Below are 22259 nucleotides of genomic sequence, written 5' to 3' on the forward strand. Positions count from 1 at the left end.
AGAAAAGTTTGGGGGCGACTTAGGGCCGCGCCGGAGGAGAAGGAGGATGCGCGGTTTCCCCGGCTGATCGGGAAGGAAGGATGACCGAGGGAGGATGTGCACCAGCAGCCAGATCATCGGGAGCCTCCTGGTGCTCTCCGTGTTGGAGATAGGGTTAGGGGTGTCCAGCGTGGCCGTGGGGGCGGTCAGTTTCAGCCTGGTCCTCACAGAGCATAAACCTCAACTGGGAGACTCTTCTCCGGTATGGAGCGGGGTGTGTGTACGTTAGCCATTTCACTCTCTCTTTAACTCTTTATGGTGATGATCAGACCGTGCGAAGGCATCCCCCTCCCTTCCCTTTCCTTCCCTTCCGCGTGTGCATGCCGCGCCGAGAGCCTCGCCGGGTCCATTTCCGATGTGCATGGGGTACGGTCTGCATACTCGTGGGGCGAGGGGGGGAGGCATGGGGGAAGCGATGTATCTGTGTGTTGGGGGGGACACACCCCTTCTTTCTCGCTCCTTCTCATTTTTCAATTTTGCTGTGAACAATTGAACTTTCTGTGAACCCATTCTCACACCTGAGAAAGCCCGATGCCTTGAGTGGAACAGGGGCCATAGCTTACAATGTTTAAATTGACTGTGAGTTTTGCTGTTAAAAAAGAACAGCCCTGTCCCTTATGACAAGACTGTCAAAAGAAGTTTTAAAATAATGTCACAGGTATGTCAGCTGAGTTCTGAGCTTTTGTAGGAAAAAAGAGAAAGAGGAAATGGGAAGGAAAAGGAAAGATATGCTCTCATGGTCTGAGCACCCTTAGCTTCTCGTAAAATGAACAAAAAAATCAAACACCAATAATGGGTTAATAGAAGCAGCATGTTCTTATCACTTCTTAAAAACCTTTCTTATTTTTTTCAGTTTGAGATACGCATGTTTCTAGGAAGAATTTTCCTCCAAATGGTTATTTATGAAACAAAGAGTAGGATATATTGAATATTCAGCCTAAACATGAGTGGGCATTTTTGAACTCCAAAGCTGGTTTTGGCCAGCTTGGATTGTACAGCAGTATTTCTAAAGGGATTGTTTGCTTTGCTTGAGATAAGATGGTAAGTGCAAAACACTCTTGGTTACTCATCAGCGTAACCTCCTGTAATTTATAGATTCATTCTGACAAAGTGCTTCATGTAATATTCTCACTGTCAATAATTATTAATTATTGACAACAGTGATAAATATTTTAGGCAATATATAAACACACACATAATTCTGCACTGCAGAACAGGTAGGTGAGAAATGATAATGAAGACCAGATAAGATAAGACAGTGGCCAACAGGTAATGATATTATCAAAATCACTTCAAAGAGGGAGGTTTCTGATCATTGCTGATGAAGAAAAAAGATTACTCAAAAACATGCATCTATCTGAAGGTTTAATGACAGGGGGCAATATCCTGGGTTTCACTGAAGTCAAAGAGTTTTGACCAGTCAGTGAGATCAGTATTTTATGCAGTGATTGCATTTTGTGACAATGCTGTCACAGCTGATACCATTTCATGACGATGCATATTTCCTGCACAACTGCCTCATTCATTTTTATGGTTTCTGCTACCCCCGAGTTTGTACTAGCCATAGATTAAGATCTTATTACATTAAATGTTGGCTCCAAGGACCTTACAATCAAAGCGAGAGGCAGATGTAGGATGCAAGGGAGTATAAAGGAACAACAAATCAAAATTGATTGGTATAACAGGTGGTTGCATTAACACACCACCAGTCTGGCTGATTTCAAGCTGTTTGTAGGTAGAGTTTTAGATAGGAATAAGACAGAGGACAATGAAGTGATTTTGCAGATGTTTATAGGAAATTCTCCCCATCTGTGAGTGCAGAGGTATGGAAGGGAACCCAAAGGGACTTGTCTGAAAATGTAACAAGTGGGTGAAGGATGCCCACAACCAGAACCAGCAGAGGCAGGCGTCAACTGCTAGGACCTCAGCAAACAACTGCAGGCTGGGTAGGCAGAGAGAGGCCACAAAGAAACCGTAAAGTGGAAGCAAGCAGCTTACGCTTCATGTAGTAGAGGAAATGAGAAATCACAGCGGTATCCAGAGTTGGGTGACATGGTGATAAATGCTTTCTTACTTTGTCTTGAACTGAAGATCTTTGGTCTAAATCGTGACCGTTATGGCATCCTCTTTGTACCACTCCAGCAGTTCAAATTGTCTGTTAGGTTGCATTCTTCTGACTAGAGGACTAGCAGGTGAGACAGAACAAGAAAGAGGCCAGGCGTTTACCGTTCTCCAGGGATGCTTAGGGCCATGAGTAACTAGGTCCAAATTAGAACAACAGGAGAAAGGTTGGTTTGCACAATCCTCAGAATCGTCCTGCTGCAGAAATGGCATAAGCGGCCTCTCTGCTCATGGGATCTTACACTGAGCTCATGTTGCCTGTATTAAAGAACATGCTTTGCATAAAATATGTTATTTTTTTCCAGTTCACACTCTTGAATCAAGGTTTTCCTTTGAGAAATGAACATTAAAGAAAAGAAAGAGACGTTAAAGGAAAAACTAATACTTTGACGTGTTAGGACGCAAAACACTGGAGTTAAGTGGAACAGTCTCATGTCTCCTGTTGCAATTTACCTGGAAATATACTGAAAACTTTTGACCCTGTTCTACCCTTTTATGTGGGTGGAACTCAGCAGAGGCCCAAGTTCATAAGGAAGTAGATGAAGATAGCATCACCATGGAAACCTCAACCTCAATTCCTAAAATCTGGGCGTCTTAAAATCCTGCACATTCTATCTCCTATACTTGCCTCCCTGTAATGCTTTGTATTTGGTGCACATTAGCTTTCTTCTTAAAAGAGTTGTTTTTATTGTTCACTGTCTTCATTCAGCCAGATAATTTACTAACGTACTTAACTTTAAGCATGTGAATCCCACCCTTAGGAATAGAGATACAAGGGAAGTTACGCATGGGCTGAAGTGCTCTGATCATTGCATGCCCTGCATTATGTATAAGCAAGCCAGGGAAAGTGGAGTAGACAAGAATGAAGAAATGGAAAGCCTAGACAATGTCTACATCAAAAATGCATGGAAATGGGAAAACAGTTTCTAAATTTGTTGTTCTCATTGGAGTAGAGCTGAATTAAGATACTAAGAGTTGTTTTAAAAGTACCCAGAAGAAAACAACTGAAGGTGTGACTGGCTTCTCAAATTATCTGGAGCATGTGGAGACAACTATCCAATTTATTTTACATCATATCCAATCTGTTCTTTTTAAAATAGGCCACAGCTGCTAAATTTGGAAAAAAAAAGAAAAGAAAAAGAAAAAAAATACAGTCCCTTATAACCTAAGGTGAATATGTTGTTGATTTCTGGATTTTCTTTCTGTTTATTATGATTGTATTGGTATAATCTGCTCCACAGGCTGTACCCAGTGTCTCCCAGATTTCTTTTTTCCAGAAACTGAGATATATTTCTGAAATCCACCATTCCAGTTCAGTTATATGACATACTATAGAAATGATCCAATCAATGAGCATGCTGAACCACTAATACTAACATAGCAAGAGTGACAGCATCCATAGCATAGGCTTTTGCACAAACAAGAAAAAATCAGAAGATAATAATTCCAACTAAAGTATTCACAGATATTTTTCAAATGGTCACATACTTTCCTGTCTGTATTTAGAACATAATGGTTGCATCACTATTACTATGAGTAGTGACTATATATTCACACACAGAGATATGTATATGACTCTAATTCTCATTTATTCTGATTTAGTCTGCAGTGGTGAATAAACTCTTGCTATAAATGAGATTGTCTCACAGAAAAAGGGAGAGAATGAGAGACAAAAGCCACATCTTTAGTCAAATAAGCCATCTATCTTCATATGCAAGAGACAGACCTGATCATTCACTTATGGCTATGCCCTTCAAGAGTAACAGTTTCTTTCCTTATAAAGACAAGTATCTAACTGTATTTGAGAGATATGCATTCTTTGGATGTTTGTCAGTTGGTCTGTCTGTCTGTAGGGGCAGAGTTATTGTTTCCACGATTTGTGATTTTAGTACAGTGGAAGTCTGCCTGCCCATTAAAAATCTGCATTTATAGTTTGGCTACAGAAATTTGCTCCAAGTTGGCACTTGAAATATTTGATTTCAATGACTTTTTTTAATCCAAGATTTGAAGGAAAAGAAAAAGGGTCAGTCAGTATTCAACTCTCCCAGAGCAAGAACATCATTTTAGACTGTTAAATCAATGTTGGTGGCCTAAAATTTTAAAACATTAAACTTTGCATGTAGTTTTTACTGCTGCCAAGTTTCCTTTGGAAAGAACCATCATACAATATTTTTTTTTCAAAAGAACACTAAAAAATTCACATTATTGTTTAGCATGCAGACAAAATGCAGATGTGATCCTACTTTATTTTAACATGTGTATTGCATTTTCATCAAACTGACCATATTTCTGGCTGGCTCCTGCTCCTGATGAAATGAATTCAGTACTGTCAGTGAGCTCAGTGGAAGCTGGAGAGAGTTCTGTACTTATAGATCAGGGAGGATGTACCAAGCATGGGAGCTTTTTGCCTTGCATGGAACCAGGACAATTCACTCCAGCTGAGAAGTCTTTCAGCAGGTCTTCTTTACCATTCAGACACTCCAGAAGCATAAACCAATCTGGAAGATGGTCTATCCAAGGGGACTTGTAGTTCCTGAGTCATATTTAAGAGGATCTGTTGAATATAGAGTGACTTAAGCATATGCTTAAATATTTTGCTGAAATAAGACTTTAGTTCACCTGCAGGGAATAATCTTTATTACTTTCTGAGATGAAAGCAGTGATACTCTAAACTAAATATTTGATACAAAACCAATAAAAAGCATTATTTACTATTTGCTATTCTGATAGACCCTAAACTAGTAAATAAATACTATTATTTTGTGCTGAGAATTTGCATGTTTTTCCAGATGATCAGAGATTTTTTGAATCACTGATGGCAGATAGACTTTCAGGTTCTGGGACCCACTTCTACATTTCCTTGAACGTTTCTAAAAATCTTCTCCCATTTTTAAAGCATCTCTGCAGGCCTAGAACCAGATGAGTGGAAACACTAATCACAGGGACTGGGAAGGAATTTAAACTGCTTGAATATGGCTTGAATCAGTGGGAATTGCAGCACCACCTGAGTTGATAAGACCAAACAGCACATTGCCAGGACAAGGTATTAGCTCAGATTAGACATGTTTTAACACTGTGTCTCACTTCAAATAGCAGAGCCCCCCCTCTCACCATGACAGATTTGGTGGGACACAGCGTTGAGTTGTGGTAATGCTGTCGCTTCTGGGTCAGGGTCTGGATGGCTTGCAGCCAGTAAGACATTCCCATCCCCACAACCCCATGCAAGGGACAATAACATCATTAAAAGTTTCCATCCCTGTTTTGCAAATATTATTGTTTTTCTCTATGGAGGCAACAGGCAAACCCACTACCTAGGCTCACTCTTTTGGCCATTGTCATTTTTCTCTAGTTTGATGCCTTTGTTTTCAGGAGTGGATTCTGTGCCTTTTATGCCTGCATTAAGAAAACTTAATCCTTGTTCTGAAACACTGCTTTGAGGAAGAGTTACAATTAGAGATACCTTCCCTGCTCAGTTCATCCATTACGGACTTTGGCTTTTTTCTCATTTGGATGGAGTTGAAGCAACCAGATTATTAGATAAAATGGTTCTTTCTAGACATTACTGATTTCAAATCCCTGGGTATTCTCATGGCAGTCATACGTTTATACAGTTTCCGTGTAAAACACCGATTTTCTGGTTTACCACCTGACAAAAGTAGATAGAAGTGAAGCTGTTGATTCTGTCTTGATGGTTTATTCTTCGAAGTAGAGGATTATTTGAATAGGTATGATATGCTTGCATTTTCACTGTGTTATATTCAAATTGGGAATAATTTCCCTTCCTCTATTTCATCAGATACATATGATGACCCAGAACGCTGGAGGGCTTTCCACAGAATGTATGTAGCTTGGGCTGCTTCTTTGTCATGAACAACAACTAGAGATCAAGAAGTCCTTATATTCAACAGGTTTTCTCTACTATTTTTTTCAGCCTCCTTCCAGAAAGATTTTCCATAAACAGTTTTCATTTTCTGAAGGGAATTACACTCACCATTGCTTTTGCCTCCTCAAAGTAGAAGAAAGAAAGGTTTCTTAGCTTCAATACATAAAATAAAAATAGTTCAGTTTCTTCCGCATGATGAAAACCAACAAATCTTTGGCTCTCTGCAGATATAACTAAAACTGAATCTTTTTTTCATACTGCCAGTAAGAAAGTTCCCTTTTTCCAGGAGAAAGTGAAAGAGGCCAAGTCTTTTGTTCCAGAAAATATGAAATAGGGATGGATCCAAACCACAGAACTTGAATCTAAATTGAGATTTCAGCCTCCTTACTGAAACTTCTGGGTGTTTGGATGTGAGGTTTTGTTTCAAACCCATATTTAATATAAAGTAAATTAAAGCAGGCTCAAAATAAACATTCTCCTTTTCTGGGAGGTCTTTGGTTCTTTATTCCAAAGTTCAACAGGGAGATTTTCAAATATGCGTATTGAACATAAGCAGGCATAGCTGCAGTATGAATGGTAAAGACTCCACAGACAAACAGACACTATCGCATCACCTTGCAATCACACTGGTGCTATCAGAGGGACTCTGACTCTGCTAGGTCCCCAGGAAATCACTGAAAGGGAGGCTGAAGCGTTCATGGCTCACTGTCTCTCCAAGTAGCTTTTGTGCTTTGCAGTATCTTTGGATTTTTTACCCATCACCCAAGAGTGGTTCTGCCCCTATCTATTATTGGATGATACATTCAATTCCTGCCTCCTCCGATAGTCTTGACACAAAACATCATGTATCACGGGAGGTATGAATAAGTCTGCAATGAAAAGTAACCCCAGAAGCAACAGGAATTGGTTGCAAATAGTGACCTATGTCGGTTTTTAAGTGAGATTTTGGATCTTTTAGCCTTTCATGATTTTTCTGATTAATAGTAATTAAAATGAAATTCCAACAGTGAATCATCTGTTTCAACAAGTCCCAGCTGAAGGTCCCTTTCTGGCTCCCAGGGCATTTTGGAGACCTTATTAATTTAGCTTATCCTTCATCAAATGTTTTAGCCTTATTTTGAGCATGAGTTGTGAACATTGTAACAATTGATCATTCTTTATAAGGAATTTTCAGTGATATATTTCTTTTCCGCTCCTGATTTACTGTATTTTCAGTGTAAGTGTGTTTGCCTTCAGGTTTTACATGGTTAGAAAATGTAACTATAAAGAGTCCAAGAGGTTGGTAAAAATTGACTGAGGATAATCAATGATCAAGTAGAGAGAAGCAAGTCCTCACCATGACAGTATTAGTTAGCTATGGCTAAACCGTAGTCCAGAGTAGCTCAACAATTACAAGTCAAGTTTAACTGGCATGACATGTTGACCTGAAGATGAAATCTTTCAGAAGAGCCAAGACCAGAGAGAGAGTGGCAAGACAACAGAGCCTCTGGTGGCTGTATTCCAGTTGGCAGTATTATAAAATAGAAGAGTTCAAAATTAAAAGACAAAAAGGAACAAACATAGGAAATTCTTTTTGAGTCTGATTTGTACTCACACCATTTTTCTGGTACAAAGAGCTAGTGTAGTTTCTCCCATCTACTTTTCACTACTGCTGATCACAACACCAAGACATCAAAAATTTTACAGGAAATTACTATAGCACCAACAAAAAAATTCCTAAGTCCCTAGCTATTCTATCAAAAAGCAATGATCAGAGTCAATCACAAATGTCCCACTGATTTCCTAACCTTTCCAGAGGTCTCCACATTGAGAAGCCTGGCTAAGGCAACTCTGCAGGAGCAGTGTTCCTGAGCCCTGGGTATTGCTAATATTCTCTCTGTAAACCAGGTTTCCACTGCTTCTAGTGAATCAGAACCCTTTGCAGCTGCAGAAGAGAGTGGTAAACTTGGCTCATCATTTTCAAAACTCTGCATGAGGTTTAATTGCCTGACACTGTAGTTCAAATTCATCCATTGGTTTTAATACCAAAATGCCTGCTGTCATAAATAAATAACCATACTGTTTTTTGGGCAAGCCTTTTCTCTGTGAATGTAGCACACTGTCATCTAAAAAAAACCCCAAAGAATAGTAATCCTCTGCTACTGCCCAAGTGCTTTTCTTCCAAGGTTTTTAAGATGTTCAGACACACTAGTGCATTCAGTTTTACAACTTGCTTGTCTCATAGTCATACGGATTATAAAACTTTGGCATGACCTTCTCAAGCTCACACAAAAGAACATGGAAGAACCAGGAATACCCAACTCCTCTGAGTTAGAATAGAACAGAAGAATAGAATAGAATAGAATAGAATAGAATAGAATAGAATAGAATAGAATAGAATAATGTCAGATGGTTCTCTGTTGAGTTCTTTAATTACAGGACAACTTATTCCTTGTTTATATGTATAAATATTGTAGATATACAGAGAAAGAAAATACATACAGAGTATACATACAGACCCTGACACACAATATAATATCATAGAATCATAGAATATCTCAAGTTGGAAAGGACCCATAAGGATCATCGAGTCCAACTCACTGCTACTTGCAGGACTACCTAAAACTAAACTATATGACATTTAAAACCATCATCCAGATGTTCCTTGAACTCTGATGGGCTTGGTGCTGTGACCACTTCCCTGAGGACCCTGTTCCCGTGACTGACCACCCTCTCAGTGAAAAAACTTTTCCTAATGTCCACATTTAAAACCATCATCCAGATGTTCCTTGAACTCTGATGGGCTTGGTGCTGTGACCACTTCCCTGAGGACCCTGTTCCCGTGACTGACCACCCTCTCAGTGAAAAAACTTTTCCTAATGTCCAGCCTGAACTTCCCCTGATGCAGCTTCATTCCATTTCCATGTGTCCTGTCGCTGGTCACCAGAGACAGGAGATCAGCACCTCCCCCTCTGCTGCCCCCCGTGATGCAGTTGTAGGCTGCAATGAGGTCACTCCTCAGCCTTCTCTTTTCCAGGCTGAAAAAACTCAGTGCCCTCAGCCACTCCTTGTAAGTCTTGCCCTTGAGGCCTTTAATCATCTTAGTTGCCCTCCTCTGGACACACTCTAATGGTTTGATGTCCTTCTGATACTGAGGTGCCCAAAACTGCACACAGTGCTCGAGGTGGGGCTGCACCAGTGCAGTGCAGAGTGGGACAGTCACCTCCCTTGAGCAGCCAGGGATGCTGTGTTTGATGCACCCCAGGACACAGTTGGTCCTTCTGGCTGCCAGGGCACACTGTTGACTCATATTCAACTTGCCGTCAACACAAACCCCAGACCTCTTTCAGCTGGGCTGCTCTCCAGCCTCTTGTCCCTCAATATTTATGTATAACCAGGATTACCCCATCCTAGGTGCAGAATCTAGCACTTGCTTTTGTTAAATTTCATATGGTTGGTGATTGCTCTGCTCTCTAGTCTATCCAGATCTCTCTGTAAGCCTCTCTACCCTTGAGGGAGTCCAGAGCTCCTCATAGTTTAGTGTCATCAGCAAACTTACTTAATGTACATTCAACTCCTGCATCCAGGTCTTTACTCCAGGTAGTCCCTCAGATACTTTAACAACTATGGAATAGAGCAGCCACCCCTTGTTTTTGAGTAGCCAGCACCTTAGGGCTTGCAGATTAGCTTATTCCCTATTCTTTGGATTTCAACTGGGAAACAGCTTGGGTAATATAAATGTATATGGCACCAGACAAAGGTGTTTTGGAAGGGTGTGTGTCCTGTCCTTGAAAAACAGTAAAGAACAGCAGAACTGCCCAAACTGGTGGGTTCTAATGCTGAGTGAATCTGTGGTTTGCTTGTTGCTCCTTTGATCACATGCAAGGCTAATATAACTTGTTCATTGCATTCCCTTCTGGCTAGCAAAGACTGTACAATGGAAATAGAAAGTCTTCTTCAATTGAAATCAATGGTTAAAAAGTCCATTGACTCTAATAGAAGCATAATTAGAGCATTCTTGAAAAAATGGGTGACCTTTCAGCTTTGAAGGTAAATTATGAAGCCCCAGCTTTTAAAACTGATTAACATACACTTGTTACAAGTTGAAACTGTCTTTTATAGTGTCTTCCAGATCCTTTCTCTAAGCTTTCCAGAACTCATAAATTTTTCCTTCTACAAAATTTTCCCTTCCATCTTATTCAATCACTACAGACAGAAATTATATTATTAATCCACTTTATCAAGTCTGACTGAATACAACTTAACTACAGTGATGTCTTCAGCATCTCCTTTTTGAGGTTGCTACATTAATGTTGCTAAATACAAACCAACCACTACATGTGAAAATCTGAAGCATGCTTTCAGTTGAAGGCAATCTGCAATGACAGGACTGTGAGTGAAATGCCAAAACTTCACAGAAAACCTGAGTGAAAACTTACAAGGTACTTGTGATAGTTCTAAGCCAGAATCTCCTCTGCCTGTGGGAAAGGGACAGAGGGAGTCCTACCCATTGTTTTTTTGATTGTTATTCCAATGGGTGAGCTCTAGTAGCAATTACCAGTTGTATGTCTTGGTATATCCTGAGCCATTCAGCACCATGGTCTACATGACCCAGCCCTCTCCATAATCAGATTGGTATTAAGTCCACATCCCATGCTTAGTGTAGAGGTAAATAATATACAAAATTTAACCCTATTAATTGTGAGGAACTGATTCAATGAGGCTAACTCAGAATATAAATACATCTCAAGGCTTATGCTTAGCTATATTCATGAACTACTTTAGCTGGAAGGAGATAAACTATGTATTAAAGCACCTCCTCAATTGAGATACTGAAGTTGCAAAATTTTGGAGGGTAAATGAGATGTACATGCAATATATTACATGGACCCTGAATGCTGTATAGTGACTGCTTAATTTTTTCTTCATTTCTTATATAATGGCCAGGTCTGTTTTGTGATTTAATCCTAAATCAAGGTCAAGCAGAGCCTTTTGCTAGAAATACCATCTCAGTGCAAAAAGGATGTGGAAAAATGCCGTTTTAAAACTAAAAAATTCCTTCCCAGAAGGGGTGTAGGGTTAGCTTCACTGAAAGTAAGTAGCATAGATTTCTTAATAAAGGAGTTTATGAGGGATGGAAGAAATCTTTTGACAGTATTACAAACACCTGGATAAGGCCTTATTGCTTTCATGCAACTACTGTAGTTCCTACCACGACTGCTCCCTCAGGAACTATTCGCTGTTTCCCTCATTAAACTTCTTTGTAGGAGGAAAAAGACACATTAGAGAACGTCACCAGTCTTTGACACAGGTCACTAAAAAGCATTAACATCTATTCATATCAGCTGGTAGGGGGTGTTTCTGGTTTTGTTAATTAGTTTCTGCCTAATGCTTGATGCGACAATTAGCAGATCAGTTTGTGAAAGGGAACTACATGAAAAAAGTATGGATACCTTCATGCTATCTCTTGCAAAGTGGGCTATCTACAACCTGAAACAGGTTTTTCTGTGTTCTCGGTGTAGCCACACCAACAGATGTACTCATATTTACACGTGCACCCACAGAGGTGACTGAATTGCATTCTTGCCCAGAGTTCCACTGTCTTGAGGACACCAATCCATGTATGATCCCACAGTGGTTCAGACGGTGGGGTCAGGGCATTAAGTACCTCAGCTATGCTTGAAAGTAGATGATTTGGATCACTGACTACTACCTTGCTAAACTTTTCTGAAGAAAAAAAAAAAAAAGAGTAAAAAGGAATCTTTTGCTTGCAACATTGGGTTTTTTTAATATGTTTTGTTTACCCAAGCAGCTTAAAAGTTGGATTTTTTTTTCTTTTTTTATGGGTAAACACCCTCAGTCTGATTTCTCATTCCAGTTTCTTCTTCTCAGATAAGTGTGTTTATGATTGAGTTATAACTTCCTGAAACATACGGTTTGTGATAAAAATGCTGACAGCTGTAACTGTTGCCTAACCTACTGTTGTGGTCACCGCTACAGCAACACAGCAGGACTTAAACTTGAGACCTTAAATGATGAAATAATTGTGGGTTTTCTTTCTTTGCAGTTTCTGCTTTGTGGCATATGTGGAATATTGTGCGCCAAAAAAAAATCTGGACTTGTTGTAAGTTTTTCCACTGCACATATAATACATAAGTATTTGAAAGGCATACTTAGCTAACTTGAACTCCTTACTGGGGGCTTTCTGTGTCCAAGTGTTTCTGATAAAAAAAGTCAGTAAAAATTGCAAGTCAGCAGTCCAAAAAAGCAATCAGAACTTTGGGTTAATCAAGCAAAACAAGGCAGTTCTGAAATGGCCTATTTAGGTCACGCCTATTTAAGCCACACATCCCTATTCATCCCTGTCTGGATAAACTTGCATGGAAAACCTCTTGACATAAATTTATGCCAAGTCAACAAAAAGTTCCCCAATAATGTCACTGGATTGTATCTTCTCTCATTCAAAAATCAACACTGGGCTGCCACCTCAATAAGACTGCTGACCAAGTTTGATTTGAGATATTGTACCTGTTCACGGTTTTAATAAGTTCTTTTTGCAATCAGAATCATGTGTAAGCCAGTTTTAAAGTGATGGTGCATGTTTTCTGTCTCTTTTAAGGATCAGAAGTACAGTCATTTTTCTGACTGCAGCAAAATGGTGTTATTACTACACAAGTCACAGCACAACTTTATGTTAAAGACATGATCTTATTGTAAGTGATAACGTATGGCTGAATTTTCTGTCAGCTTGATTATTCTGCCATATACAGACAGGAGTCACATAAAACTAGCTTAAGTGTGAAGGGAATCAAGAGATCTCTCAGATTATTTTTTAATATCAATGAGTTATCCTAAATCCTGTTACAACAGTCTCATTTCTAAAATGTGGGCCACAAACAGTTTCTAAAAGCTGTCTGTTCTAGTAGTCTCATGGAATAGTCACTTCCCGTGGACTGCAGCATACAGCCTGAATGCCACATTCCTGATGAAATTCTCATCCCAGCTGTGCACAGAAGTGGTCTGTAAGGCTCCATAAATTGTTCCTACCACAGTAGATAAGTACATATACAAAGCCATATTGAGTAACATCAAAGGCCCATCTAGAGCAACATCTGACAGGCAAGCACTATCAAGGGAAGTGAATAAGACAATAATTTAGCAGTGTCTTTTGCCCTCAAGTCATTTGTGGCTCAAGGACATCCTGAACCACGGTGGCATCTTTGTGATTAAAGTGACAGGAGGTCTTTAAACATGTCTCATTAACTGCAGCCTGTTTCACATCCTTCTAAAATTCCCAGAAATATGTTAACCAAGTTCAAAACAAACAAACAAACACATAGTCACCACACTGACCTTCTGTAGAGCTGCATCACAGATTTCTTTGTTTCTCTTGCTTCTTTGTCCAGCACATTCACCTTGAATACTTTCAAAGTCCGCACAAAAGCTGTAGAAAGCCTCCAAACTGCTGTCTGACTGAACAAATTAGAATTGAACAGAAGGCAGAGTCAGATGGCACACAAAGCAAGAGAGATTCACTGCGAATACATGAGGCATTCACTCCTCAGGAGTGATGAGAAACTGCACAGTACAAAATTATGACATATTCTGTCATGTTGCTGTTTTGAATAAAACACTGGAAATCAGAAGATTTGTGTCCTAGTAGTCCTTCCGTTGACTAGCTTTTAACATGACCAACTCATTCTACCCAACTTTATCTTACTGTGACATCAATCTTAACTCTTGTATACCAGAAGGTATTGTATTCCCTTGGAGCTCTGTGGGAGCTGAGGGAGTTAAAAATGAGTGTCTGTGTGGTGTTTTGCAGTCCATGATGCTAGCAAAGCATTGAATTATGGTTAGTCTCATTTTTCATATGAATGGATCTGTCTCTGAAAAATGTTACTGTGACATAATCTTTCTTGTCTTTCCTGACAGATGATACTTTTTTCTGCCTGTTGCATCTGTGGACTAATCGGAGGAATCTTAAATTTTCAATTTCTTCGTGCTCTGACAAAGAAGTCATCTGCTCTCTATTCTTTGCATCTTGCCTCCATGTCTCTTGCATGCATTGGAATTGGTGGTTGCACCCTTTCTTCATGGCTCACTTGTCGGCTAGCCAGCTATGAACAAAGGCGAATGTTCTCAGAAAGAGAACATTCATTGCATCACTCCCATGAAATGGCAGAAAAAGTGAGTTGTGTGTCCTCCCTTACTTGTTCTGCTTCTCCTAAAATGCTACTACTGTATGTGTTAATGTTTAGAACTGGCAAGAAGTGTACGCAGTTTTCAGTTTTATATGAGAAAGATCTTCTGGGAAATGAAATGCTGCCATTCTGTGTAAGCTTTATTATGTTGCATTATATGGAGCTATTTTTAGGTACTGTATATTTGCAGTGCATCCATTTCAATGAAGTACATCCATTTTCAACATAATTCCATTGTATAGCTATTCAAGGGCTTAGCTGCTAAATATAGCACGTCATAAATAATTGGAAGCCTTATTAATATGGATTATCATGTATTGTACTGTGCAAAAGTACAGAATGCTTTCTGTAACCACATCATTGCATGCTTCCAGGATTTAATCAATTTTTTCCTCTCCCAAGTACTCAGCTTATAAAGTAGGTTATTTAAACACAAAAGCCAGAGTTCACAAACCTAGATGACTAAACCTAAGCACCTGAGGGCATATTTAGACACCTAAATGAAACTGGTCTGATTTGTAGCAGCACTGAGCATTTACTGCCTTTCTTTGTTAAAAGGAAGCTTTCCAAGATGTCTAGGTCTATATTTAGGTGCTGAAACTTAAGCTCCTGAAGTTGAGCACGTAGGGCCAAAAGAGTTAATTGAACCAAATTCTTGAAATCAGCTCCTTGAATTTACAGATCTGATCAATATTTGAGGAGTACAATGTTCACTGACATCCTATGCTTTACATTTGGACTTTGTATCCAATGCTTTTCATTTGAGAAATGAGTAGAGAAGGGAACAAAAGTCAAGTGTGCTGTCCATCGAAACCTCCACGTGCAGTCTGCATTACAGTTAAGTTAAGTTCAACCGGCTGTATATCTACTGAGACCTCTGAACAGTAGAGTGAGGATGAATTCACTTAGATTATAGAATGTTTTCACATTTCCTGACAAAATATGATATAGCAGTTAATTGTCCATTAAGTAAAACTGACTTGTCACTATTCATTGGTTTCTTAACTGAGATGAGCTCCAAGTAGAAATACAGACTGAATTCACCTTAGATGTTTGAAACATGTTTTTAAAAAACCTAAATAGTACAGGTTACAACAGTAACATAAAGCAGGGTGATAAAATCAAGAGAGGAGATACACTTCTCCCTCTCATTTTAAAAAGCAGCAGAATTCTGATGAGCTATGTAGGCAAGTATGACTGTGGTCTTGCAGATGGTAGGCTAGATCTTGCCTGTCAAAGAGGCTCTTGCCTCAACAAGGACAAAGATGAAGCCCATTTGAGAGAAAAAGAGAGAGGGAAAGAAAAAAGAAATGGCCTGGGAAGAAAAACCTTTCAAAGTATAAACACCTGCCAGCCCTTTCAATTTGGGCTGAAGATGATCATGTATAGCAGTAGCTCACTGCCTCCTTTCCTGGCCTGTTGACCTACTGAGCTTTTAGAAACAGCAGTGAGGACTGCCAGGTGCCCAGTTATCTCAGGTGAAGGACCACAATGCATGTGCAGAGCAACCCTATTGCACATGCTCAGCAAACATAGGATGCACCCCACCAATGGTGGACTCCCTGCATGTGTATTGCAGAATCAAGTATGCATGCGTAGATGGTCTGATCTGGGACTTCTTAGACCTACAGCCTGTGTGTGGGCTGCCTGCTGCTGGCAGGTTTGAGTACATTGGCTAAGGCATGCCCCTAAAAAATAATGAGGGCTATTTAAAACATTACATTAAATCAGGCCCTGATTTAGAAAATAGCTTTAAAGTGTTTTACATGTAAGACTATTTTGTATATTTATACTGATATACAGTAATATAGACATGTACTGCATGTGCATTTGTTTGTGCTATATTTATTGTATAATTGTTATATTTATATTAGAGATTGAGGGGTATTGAAATAACCGACCTGCCCAGCTGCCCGGTGGTTCCCCCGACACCTGAGTTACCTCCAAGGTACGCTGAACACTAGGGAGCTACCATGTTGTTATGTCACTTCAGGAAGGGCCACCTCTAAGAGGAAGTCATAGTTTCAGCTAATCAAAGTTGGTTGATGCTGTGATGTCACTCTGAGTCAGGAATGGTGCTTCCAGGTAGTGACATAATTCTACGTGGTGAATGCTGCAATCTGGAAGTAAGTTGAGTATTTAAAATATTCACCCTAGTTATAGACAATCAAACGCTCCTTCTTGGATATTGCCACTATTGACTCACTCTGCTTCTAATCTGTGTGTTCCTTCATTTCTTGAATTCAGCAATATTTTTTAATTTATTAATACTTTTATTTTTGAAAATACAAATATTGGGGAAAATAAATGTTTTTCAATCTTTTCTGAAATTATGATGATATTCTAATAGCTGATGTCTGTAGAGGATTCAAGTGATAAAGCTGATAAAACGAAACTTACACTCACTCACGAGTAGCCTTCTGACAGATCATTACTATGAACCTGTGGCTGACTGATAGTTAATATTAAACGGTTCTAGTATTCTTGGCCCCTTTCCCAGCTGACTGATATTTTCAGCGTAGATCCAACAAAGGATTTAGGCACCTACAAATAGGCAAAATGTAGTGCCTTGTTTCAGAGTAGGCAACCCTCAAACTGGGATCCAGAGTTCAGTGTTAGGCATGCATGTTCCCCTTCAGTATACGAGGAGAATAAGGCACCACACAAAAATATCCAACACCACCACCTGTCAAATGGAGAGCTGGGTAGTAGAAATGCTCAAAATTTGGTAAGATTACGCACCTTATTCTCTCGAACCTTACGCTTGATTCAGGAGTATTAATTGGCAAGGCTACTTGGTTTGATGGCCCTAAGTTTACTTTGTAGGGAGGAACAGGACATCCTTTCTTTCAAAAACTGTGCAGGGAACAATTAAGTCTTGTGATCTACTTTAAAATGTTGCCGAGAGAGGAGGTACCAGTGCTTCCACTTTGTTAACCATTGAGTTTTGGTCTCTGCCTCCCACACTATTTCTAAATCAAATATTGTGGATTAAAACAAGAGAGAGAAAGAGACAGACTAGGAGTAAAGACCAGGCCCCAGAATTTTCTTCTCTTTCCAAGAATCTCAGCCACCATGCTATAGAGTCAGGCTCTTTCCTTCTGTCTTTTTCTCTCTCTCTCTTTAGCCCAATAAATCTTGCTTTACTTTCTTCACAGACACTTCCACAAGAAGGTGGACAAACAAACAATGGCACCTCCACCTCATCTACCCAAATTTTAAAAAGAATAGCCCAAACTGCATTTTCATGTGTGTAAATTCCTCTTGGCATAGTTGAATGTTATCTGGGATCTGTCATTGGACATAAGCAGCAGATCACTTCTTTTCTGCACCCAGATTCAATTTGGTATGAAACAGGCCTAGGACTGATCAGACTAAGGCAATTCTGAGCATAAACTCTATGGGCTTTTGCAGCCTTGAAGGTCAGGGAACTGCTTAATTAACGTAGCCATCTCCAGGCTTAAACAGCTGCTAAGTAGGTATTGTTTGGATTGCCATTTGAGAATTAGAAAATCTAACTCTAAACAAATCTTAGTTTAGGTGCTTTAGGATTCTGACTCATGATCAGGTCAGCTTACTCCAGGATGACTCATCTGCCACTTGAGTAGCAATTGCTGAACTGCTAAAAACTGTAGTCTGGCATATTAAGGGAAAACCAAAATTAGTATCATCCCAAGGCAAGCAGTCAAAACCCTTAGATCCTGTTTGGATCTAGACCTACTTCCCAAATGTCCATCCCAGCTAGCATCGAATGGCATCTGTTTGTAGCATGTCAGCACAGAAAAAGGTCTGAATGGAAACAAAGACTTAATTACCATCTTGCTGCTTTGTAGATTACCACACAAGCTTGAGTTGATGCACTTCCAAAGGACACTGTCACAAAACTTGCACAGATGCCATCAATACTGTATATGTGGTCTGAGAGTAATGTCCAACTCAATCAGCATCAATGAGCCTATGAGCTTTCAAATGTACTTAATATATGTAGAAAGAAATGTGATTTCTCTTTTTACAGTGAGATTTATCAAGGCAAATAAAAAAATATAAAGTTTTTCTGAATGTTTGAAATTCAGAGTTTGTTAAATTTTTATTACAACCTTAGATAACTGAATTTCAAACACCATAAAATAATTGTAATTTTAATCAGTGTTTTCTATTCTTGTTCCAGGAAATGACAGACAACCTAAGCAATGGTGGCCCACATCTGATTTATAATGGAAGTGTATATTAAGAGATTTTAAAAAGTTCCATGGAAAGAAGTGGGTTTAGAACTTTCTTCAGGAAAAAGACTCCAAGAAATTGAGAAAATGGAACTATCTTCGCTTTTATAACTCAAATGTCACAACTGCAGAACAGCACAGTTGCGTTTCCCTTCTAGAAACATGTTCAAAATTTGTCTCCTAAACACTTTGCGGATATACAATATTTATTCACTTCCTGGCTACTCTCTTTTGGTTTTTTGTCTGAATAACTTTTCAGAATTGTGATAGTATTTGAAACAGACTTCTCAAGACTATTCTTCTCATGAAGACTCAAAAACCAGACAAAAAAAATTAAACTGGACCACATAAGCCTGGTCACAGGATTCCTAAAGAGAAGAGAAGAGGGTAGAGGAAGGATGGCTCAGGGGAATATTTTTCTCCTCCCCACTTAGCAGCATCTGGTGTAATATGATGGCTTCAGATCACGTGGCACGGTACCAGCAACACATCTGCACAGTTCCCCTTCCCACATTGCAAATGCAACCAGCCTCAGTTTTCCCAGTAGATCGTATCAAAAGAGAGTACAAATTACTCTTCCAAAAGGCTCCCATTTCACATTCAGAGTGTAAATGAACAGTATGCTGAAAACAACACCAATGTCTTTGTTCTGAAAGACAGAATGCTCTAAGAACGCCATAAATCAAAACCTCAACAATGCCTTGTTGTAAAGAAACTGTAAATATTTTGAATTTGTGAATGAAGTATATTTCGTAATTTGTTCATAAAAGATGACAAATAAAATGAAATCTAAACCAGAGACTTTAGAGAGATCTTTGGGGTTTTTTTCATGTTAGAAAGATCTTGCAAAGCTGAACTGTCATGCTTGCAGTTTTGCACAACACATTGAAAAGTTCCTAAAGGGGTGAAGCAAGCTCAGAAAAGAAAAAAACAAAGGCTGAACTGAGGCATGGTCAAAGTCAGAACACACTGGCATTCTGCACACCCTCAATAGAGTCTGGGGTCTGTTAAAACAATGTGTATATTAAGGCAGTAGCTTTAACTGACCCCAAACTTTATTGTAGGCGCTACTGGCTCACATAGCCATGAAAAATGGAAGATGTAATCTGTAACAGAGCATATATGGCATAATATTAATATAAAATCACTTATATGTTACATAGTGAGTCTATGACTGTGCTGTAAAGCCCAGAACTTCAACATGAATTTGAGATGTGAGCATTATTGATAACTGGCAACATTTGGTCATTTATACCCATGCTCCCAGACAGGTGTGAATAGAATCTTATTATTATTCAAGCCATGTCATAAAAACCTCCAGAAATTATATTAAATTGTTTTGTGAATCTATATGGTATAAAATAATCTTTAATTCAATTATCTTATGATTTTCTAAGTCTGTAAGGGAGTTTCCCATCTAATGACAATGTAGGAAACATCTTCACTGTGCTTTAAGTCTCTCACTTAAACTTCATGTAAATTAGCTGGATGGCTAAGCTTGTGAGTCAAAAACTGGTCCACCTTATAAAGGCTTCTCTTCACTTACATACTGTCTCAAAGGGCTTTTGAATATTCTGGAAGCCCCTGATATACATATTACGTACATTAGCAATTGCTAATGAGACTGTTCAAGTTCATAAAGAATATAGATATTGTCATAGCAAAAGAATTAGATGTTAAGGCATCTCTCTACTCATGGAAAGTCCCGTTCCCAGGTCCTACCAGCCTTTAGACTCCCCTCTACTACATTCCAGCTTGTCTGGGCCCTTCATAGGTGACACTGCCTCTTAAGCTTGATGCTCCTCTTCCCCAGCAGCAGGAAATGTGACATGTATCTGTCCCCAGTATGTGCCCCTTCTGGGAGTACTTTTGACGCAGCTCTGGACACAACCTGTCAAGGCAGGACTAGTGTCTAAATGGGCTGCAGAGTTTCATACAGGCTGAAGAAATTCACACTGGACATAGAAACAGAGGAGGTGGATCCATAAGATTCCTTTCCTCATTGCATGAGTACAAAGACTGTAAAAGGGCTTTATCAAAGAAAAGCAAGAGTGAAATAAAAAATTACTCAAAAATCCACCTCAGAAATACCTGGCTGAGGTTCATTGCTAGCTCTGGAGGACAACTGTAAAATCATGGTTTGTACAGCGGTACCTTCCAACACCTCAGGACTAGGAATTGTAGCTTCAGATCCTAGAGAGTGGTTTGGAATTCCAGTTCAGAATCTGCTCAGGAATGACACGAAAGAACAGATTAGAACACCACCTGTTTACCTATCAGAAACACTTCATTTCCCAGCATGGTAGTAGGAGTATGGGACGGTGCAGGGCAATAGGTGATTCTTCTATATCCAACACGGTAGCCCAGTGCAACAGCCATTTTCTCCTGCTTTGGAAAGGAAAGGAGGATACATCCTCCAAGCTCACAATGTTGGAATCCCTACTGTAATTTACAAAATACAACCACACCACTTCTGCTGCTTTTCATGGGGTGCTGGAAGGAGAGAGAAATCTGGGCCACAGAGAACAAAAGATCAATTGTTTTGCGTTTTTTTTTTTTTTCTTCTTTTGCTGCCAAGCCTGTAAAATGCAGAAAAATTGGCTAGTCCCTGCATTAATAAAATCCTTGAATATGCAAAGCTGGAATTCAAAAAACTTAGGAACAAACGTGACGAAGAAGACTGCTCCTACCTGAGACGTACAAAGAGGATCAGAATGTTTAAATTCAAAGTAAATTACCGTAATATATGGATATGGTAGGGGAATTCTGGGAAATTTTTCACTTCATTTAATGAAGTTTTGTGCCATAACTGCATACAGAGTCCAACTGTAATGAAAATATTTTCTGTATGTTTTCATTGCTGGTACACTTGAAAGGACACTCATTCCACTTACCAACTGTATGAAAACAAAACTTTCAATTTTCAGAATGTGACCAGCCAACATATCTACATCAATAGCTTGAAGGCTGGGCACCAAAATCCATTTCAATCTAAATAAAATGAAGCATGTATTGTCCTTGACACAGTTGTGTCTGATTCATGCTGTTCCAAAAGCAGATGCTGGCTCAGATTCTCTCAGAGATATTCCGTTGCCATTTACTAGGTCAAGCAACACTCTTCCTGAATGGAGTAACTTATTGAACTTTGTGCATAGGACTTAGCTGGTAACTCTTTAATGTATGTTTCATTATTTTATGCTATATTTTAAGCTCTGCTTGGCATTTCATAGAACCTCAGCCTATGAGAAACACACACATTTTGAATTTACAACAATCAACAGTTCTTATTGCAAACTGTGCAGAAAAGTGAATGTAATACATTTTAAATCTTTGCACAAGTTTCAATATATATTTGTTGCATTAGGACATGCGAATTTCCCTTCAGATGGTCTGGAGAGGTATGAAGGACAGTGGAGCAGATCAGATTCAATATGAAATTTATATGCAGTAAGCCATAACCACAAATAGTCATACCAAAATTTTCCTTGAGAGTGTGATTTTGAAGACAGAGAGAAAAGAGAGTATAATGGTTTAAACCATTTTTAATTCTTTCAGATCCCTGTCCCAGGCAGGTTAAGGAGTTAAAAGCTTAGAAATATCTAAAAGCAAAGTGGTATTAGACTACCATATCATTGTAGATATTACTGCATAATCTTTCTGCCTAAAATGATTCTAGCTAGTTTTCCCTTCCTGTTTCAAAGTGATATCTTTAGTTTCACTATAAACTTCCAACAAGTTCCACAAAGCTGTTGTACATGCATCTGGAGACAGATTCTGAAGAATATTTTTAGAACTTGCACAAGGGCTACCCAG

At 39.2% G+C, this 22259-nt stretch overlaps 1 protein-coding gene across 3 annotated transcripts; it reads left to right on the forward strand.

The window, feature by feature from the left end:
• On the forward strand, positions 1-19243 carry TMEM196 (transmembrane protein 196). 3 transcript variants are annotated; one of them, XM_009708900.1, is made up of 5 exons: positions 28-253; positions 12090-12146; positions 13958-14212; positions 16101-16174; positions 18395-19243. In XM_009708900.1, exons 1-5 carry the CDS (start codon positions 95-97, stop codon positions 18399-18401), a joined length of 552 nt encoding a protein of 183 aa, XP_009707202.1. In that variant the 5' UTR covers positions 28-94; the 3' UTR covers positions 18402-19243. The 3 variants fall into 3 exon arrangements, with proteins under 3 accessions (XP_009707210.1, XP_009707202.1, XP_009707218.1); XM_009708908.1 differs by lacking the exon at positions 16101-16174 and having other exon boundaries at positions 1-259; XM_009708916.1 differs by lacking the exon at positions 16101-16174 and having other exon boundaries at positions 95-241.
• The last annotated feature ends 3016 nt before the right edge of the window (positions 19244-22259 follow it).

This window comes from Cariama cristata, unplaced genomic scaffold, assembly GCF_000690535.1.
Source record: "Cariama cristata isolate BGI_N322 unplaced genomic scaffold, ASM69053v1 scaffold16350, whole genome shotgun sequence".
Lineage (NCBI taxonomy): Eukaryota > Metazoa > Chordata > Aves > Cariamiformes > Cariamidae > Cariama > Cariama cristata.

Bases quoted from the DNA above. Each gene is read 5' to 3' on its own strand.
- TMEM196 (XM_009708900.1), top strand. From the start codon at position 95: ATGTGCACCAGCAGCCAGATCATCGGGAGCCTCCTGGTGCTCTCCGTG. The intron at 254-12,089 runs GTGTGTGTACGT...CTTTCTTTGCAG, and splicing joins CTTCTCCGGTATGGAGCGGG to TTTCTGCTTTGTGGCATATG. The intron at 12,147-13,957 runs GTAAGTTTTTCC...CTTTCCTGACAG, and splicing joins AAAAAAAATCTGGACTTGTT to ATGATACTTTTTTCTGCCTG.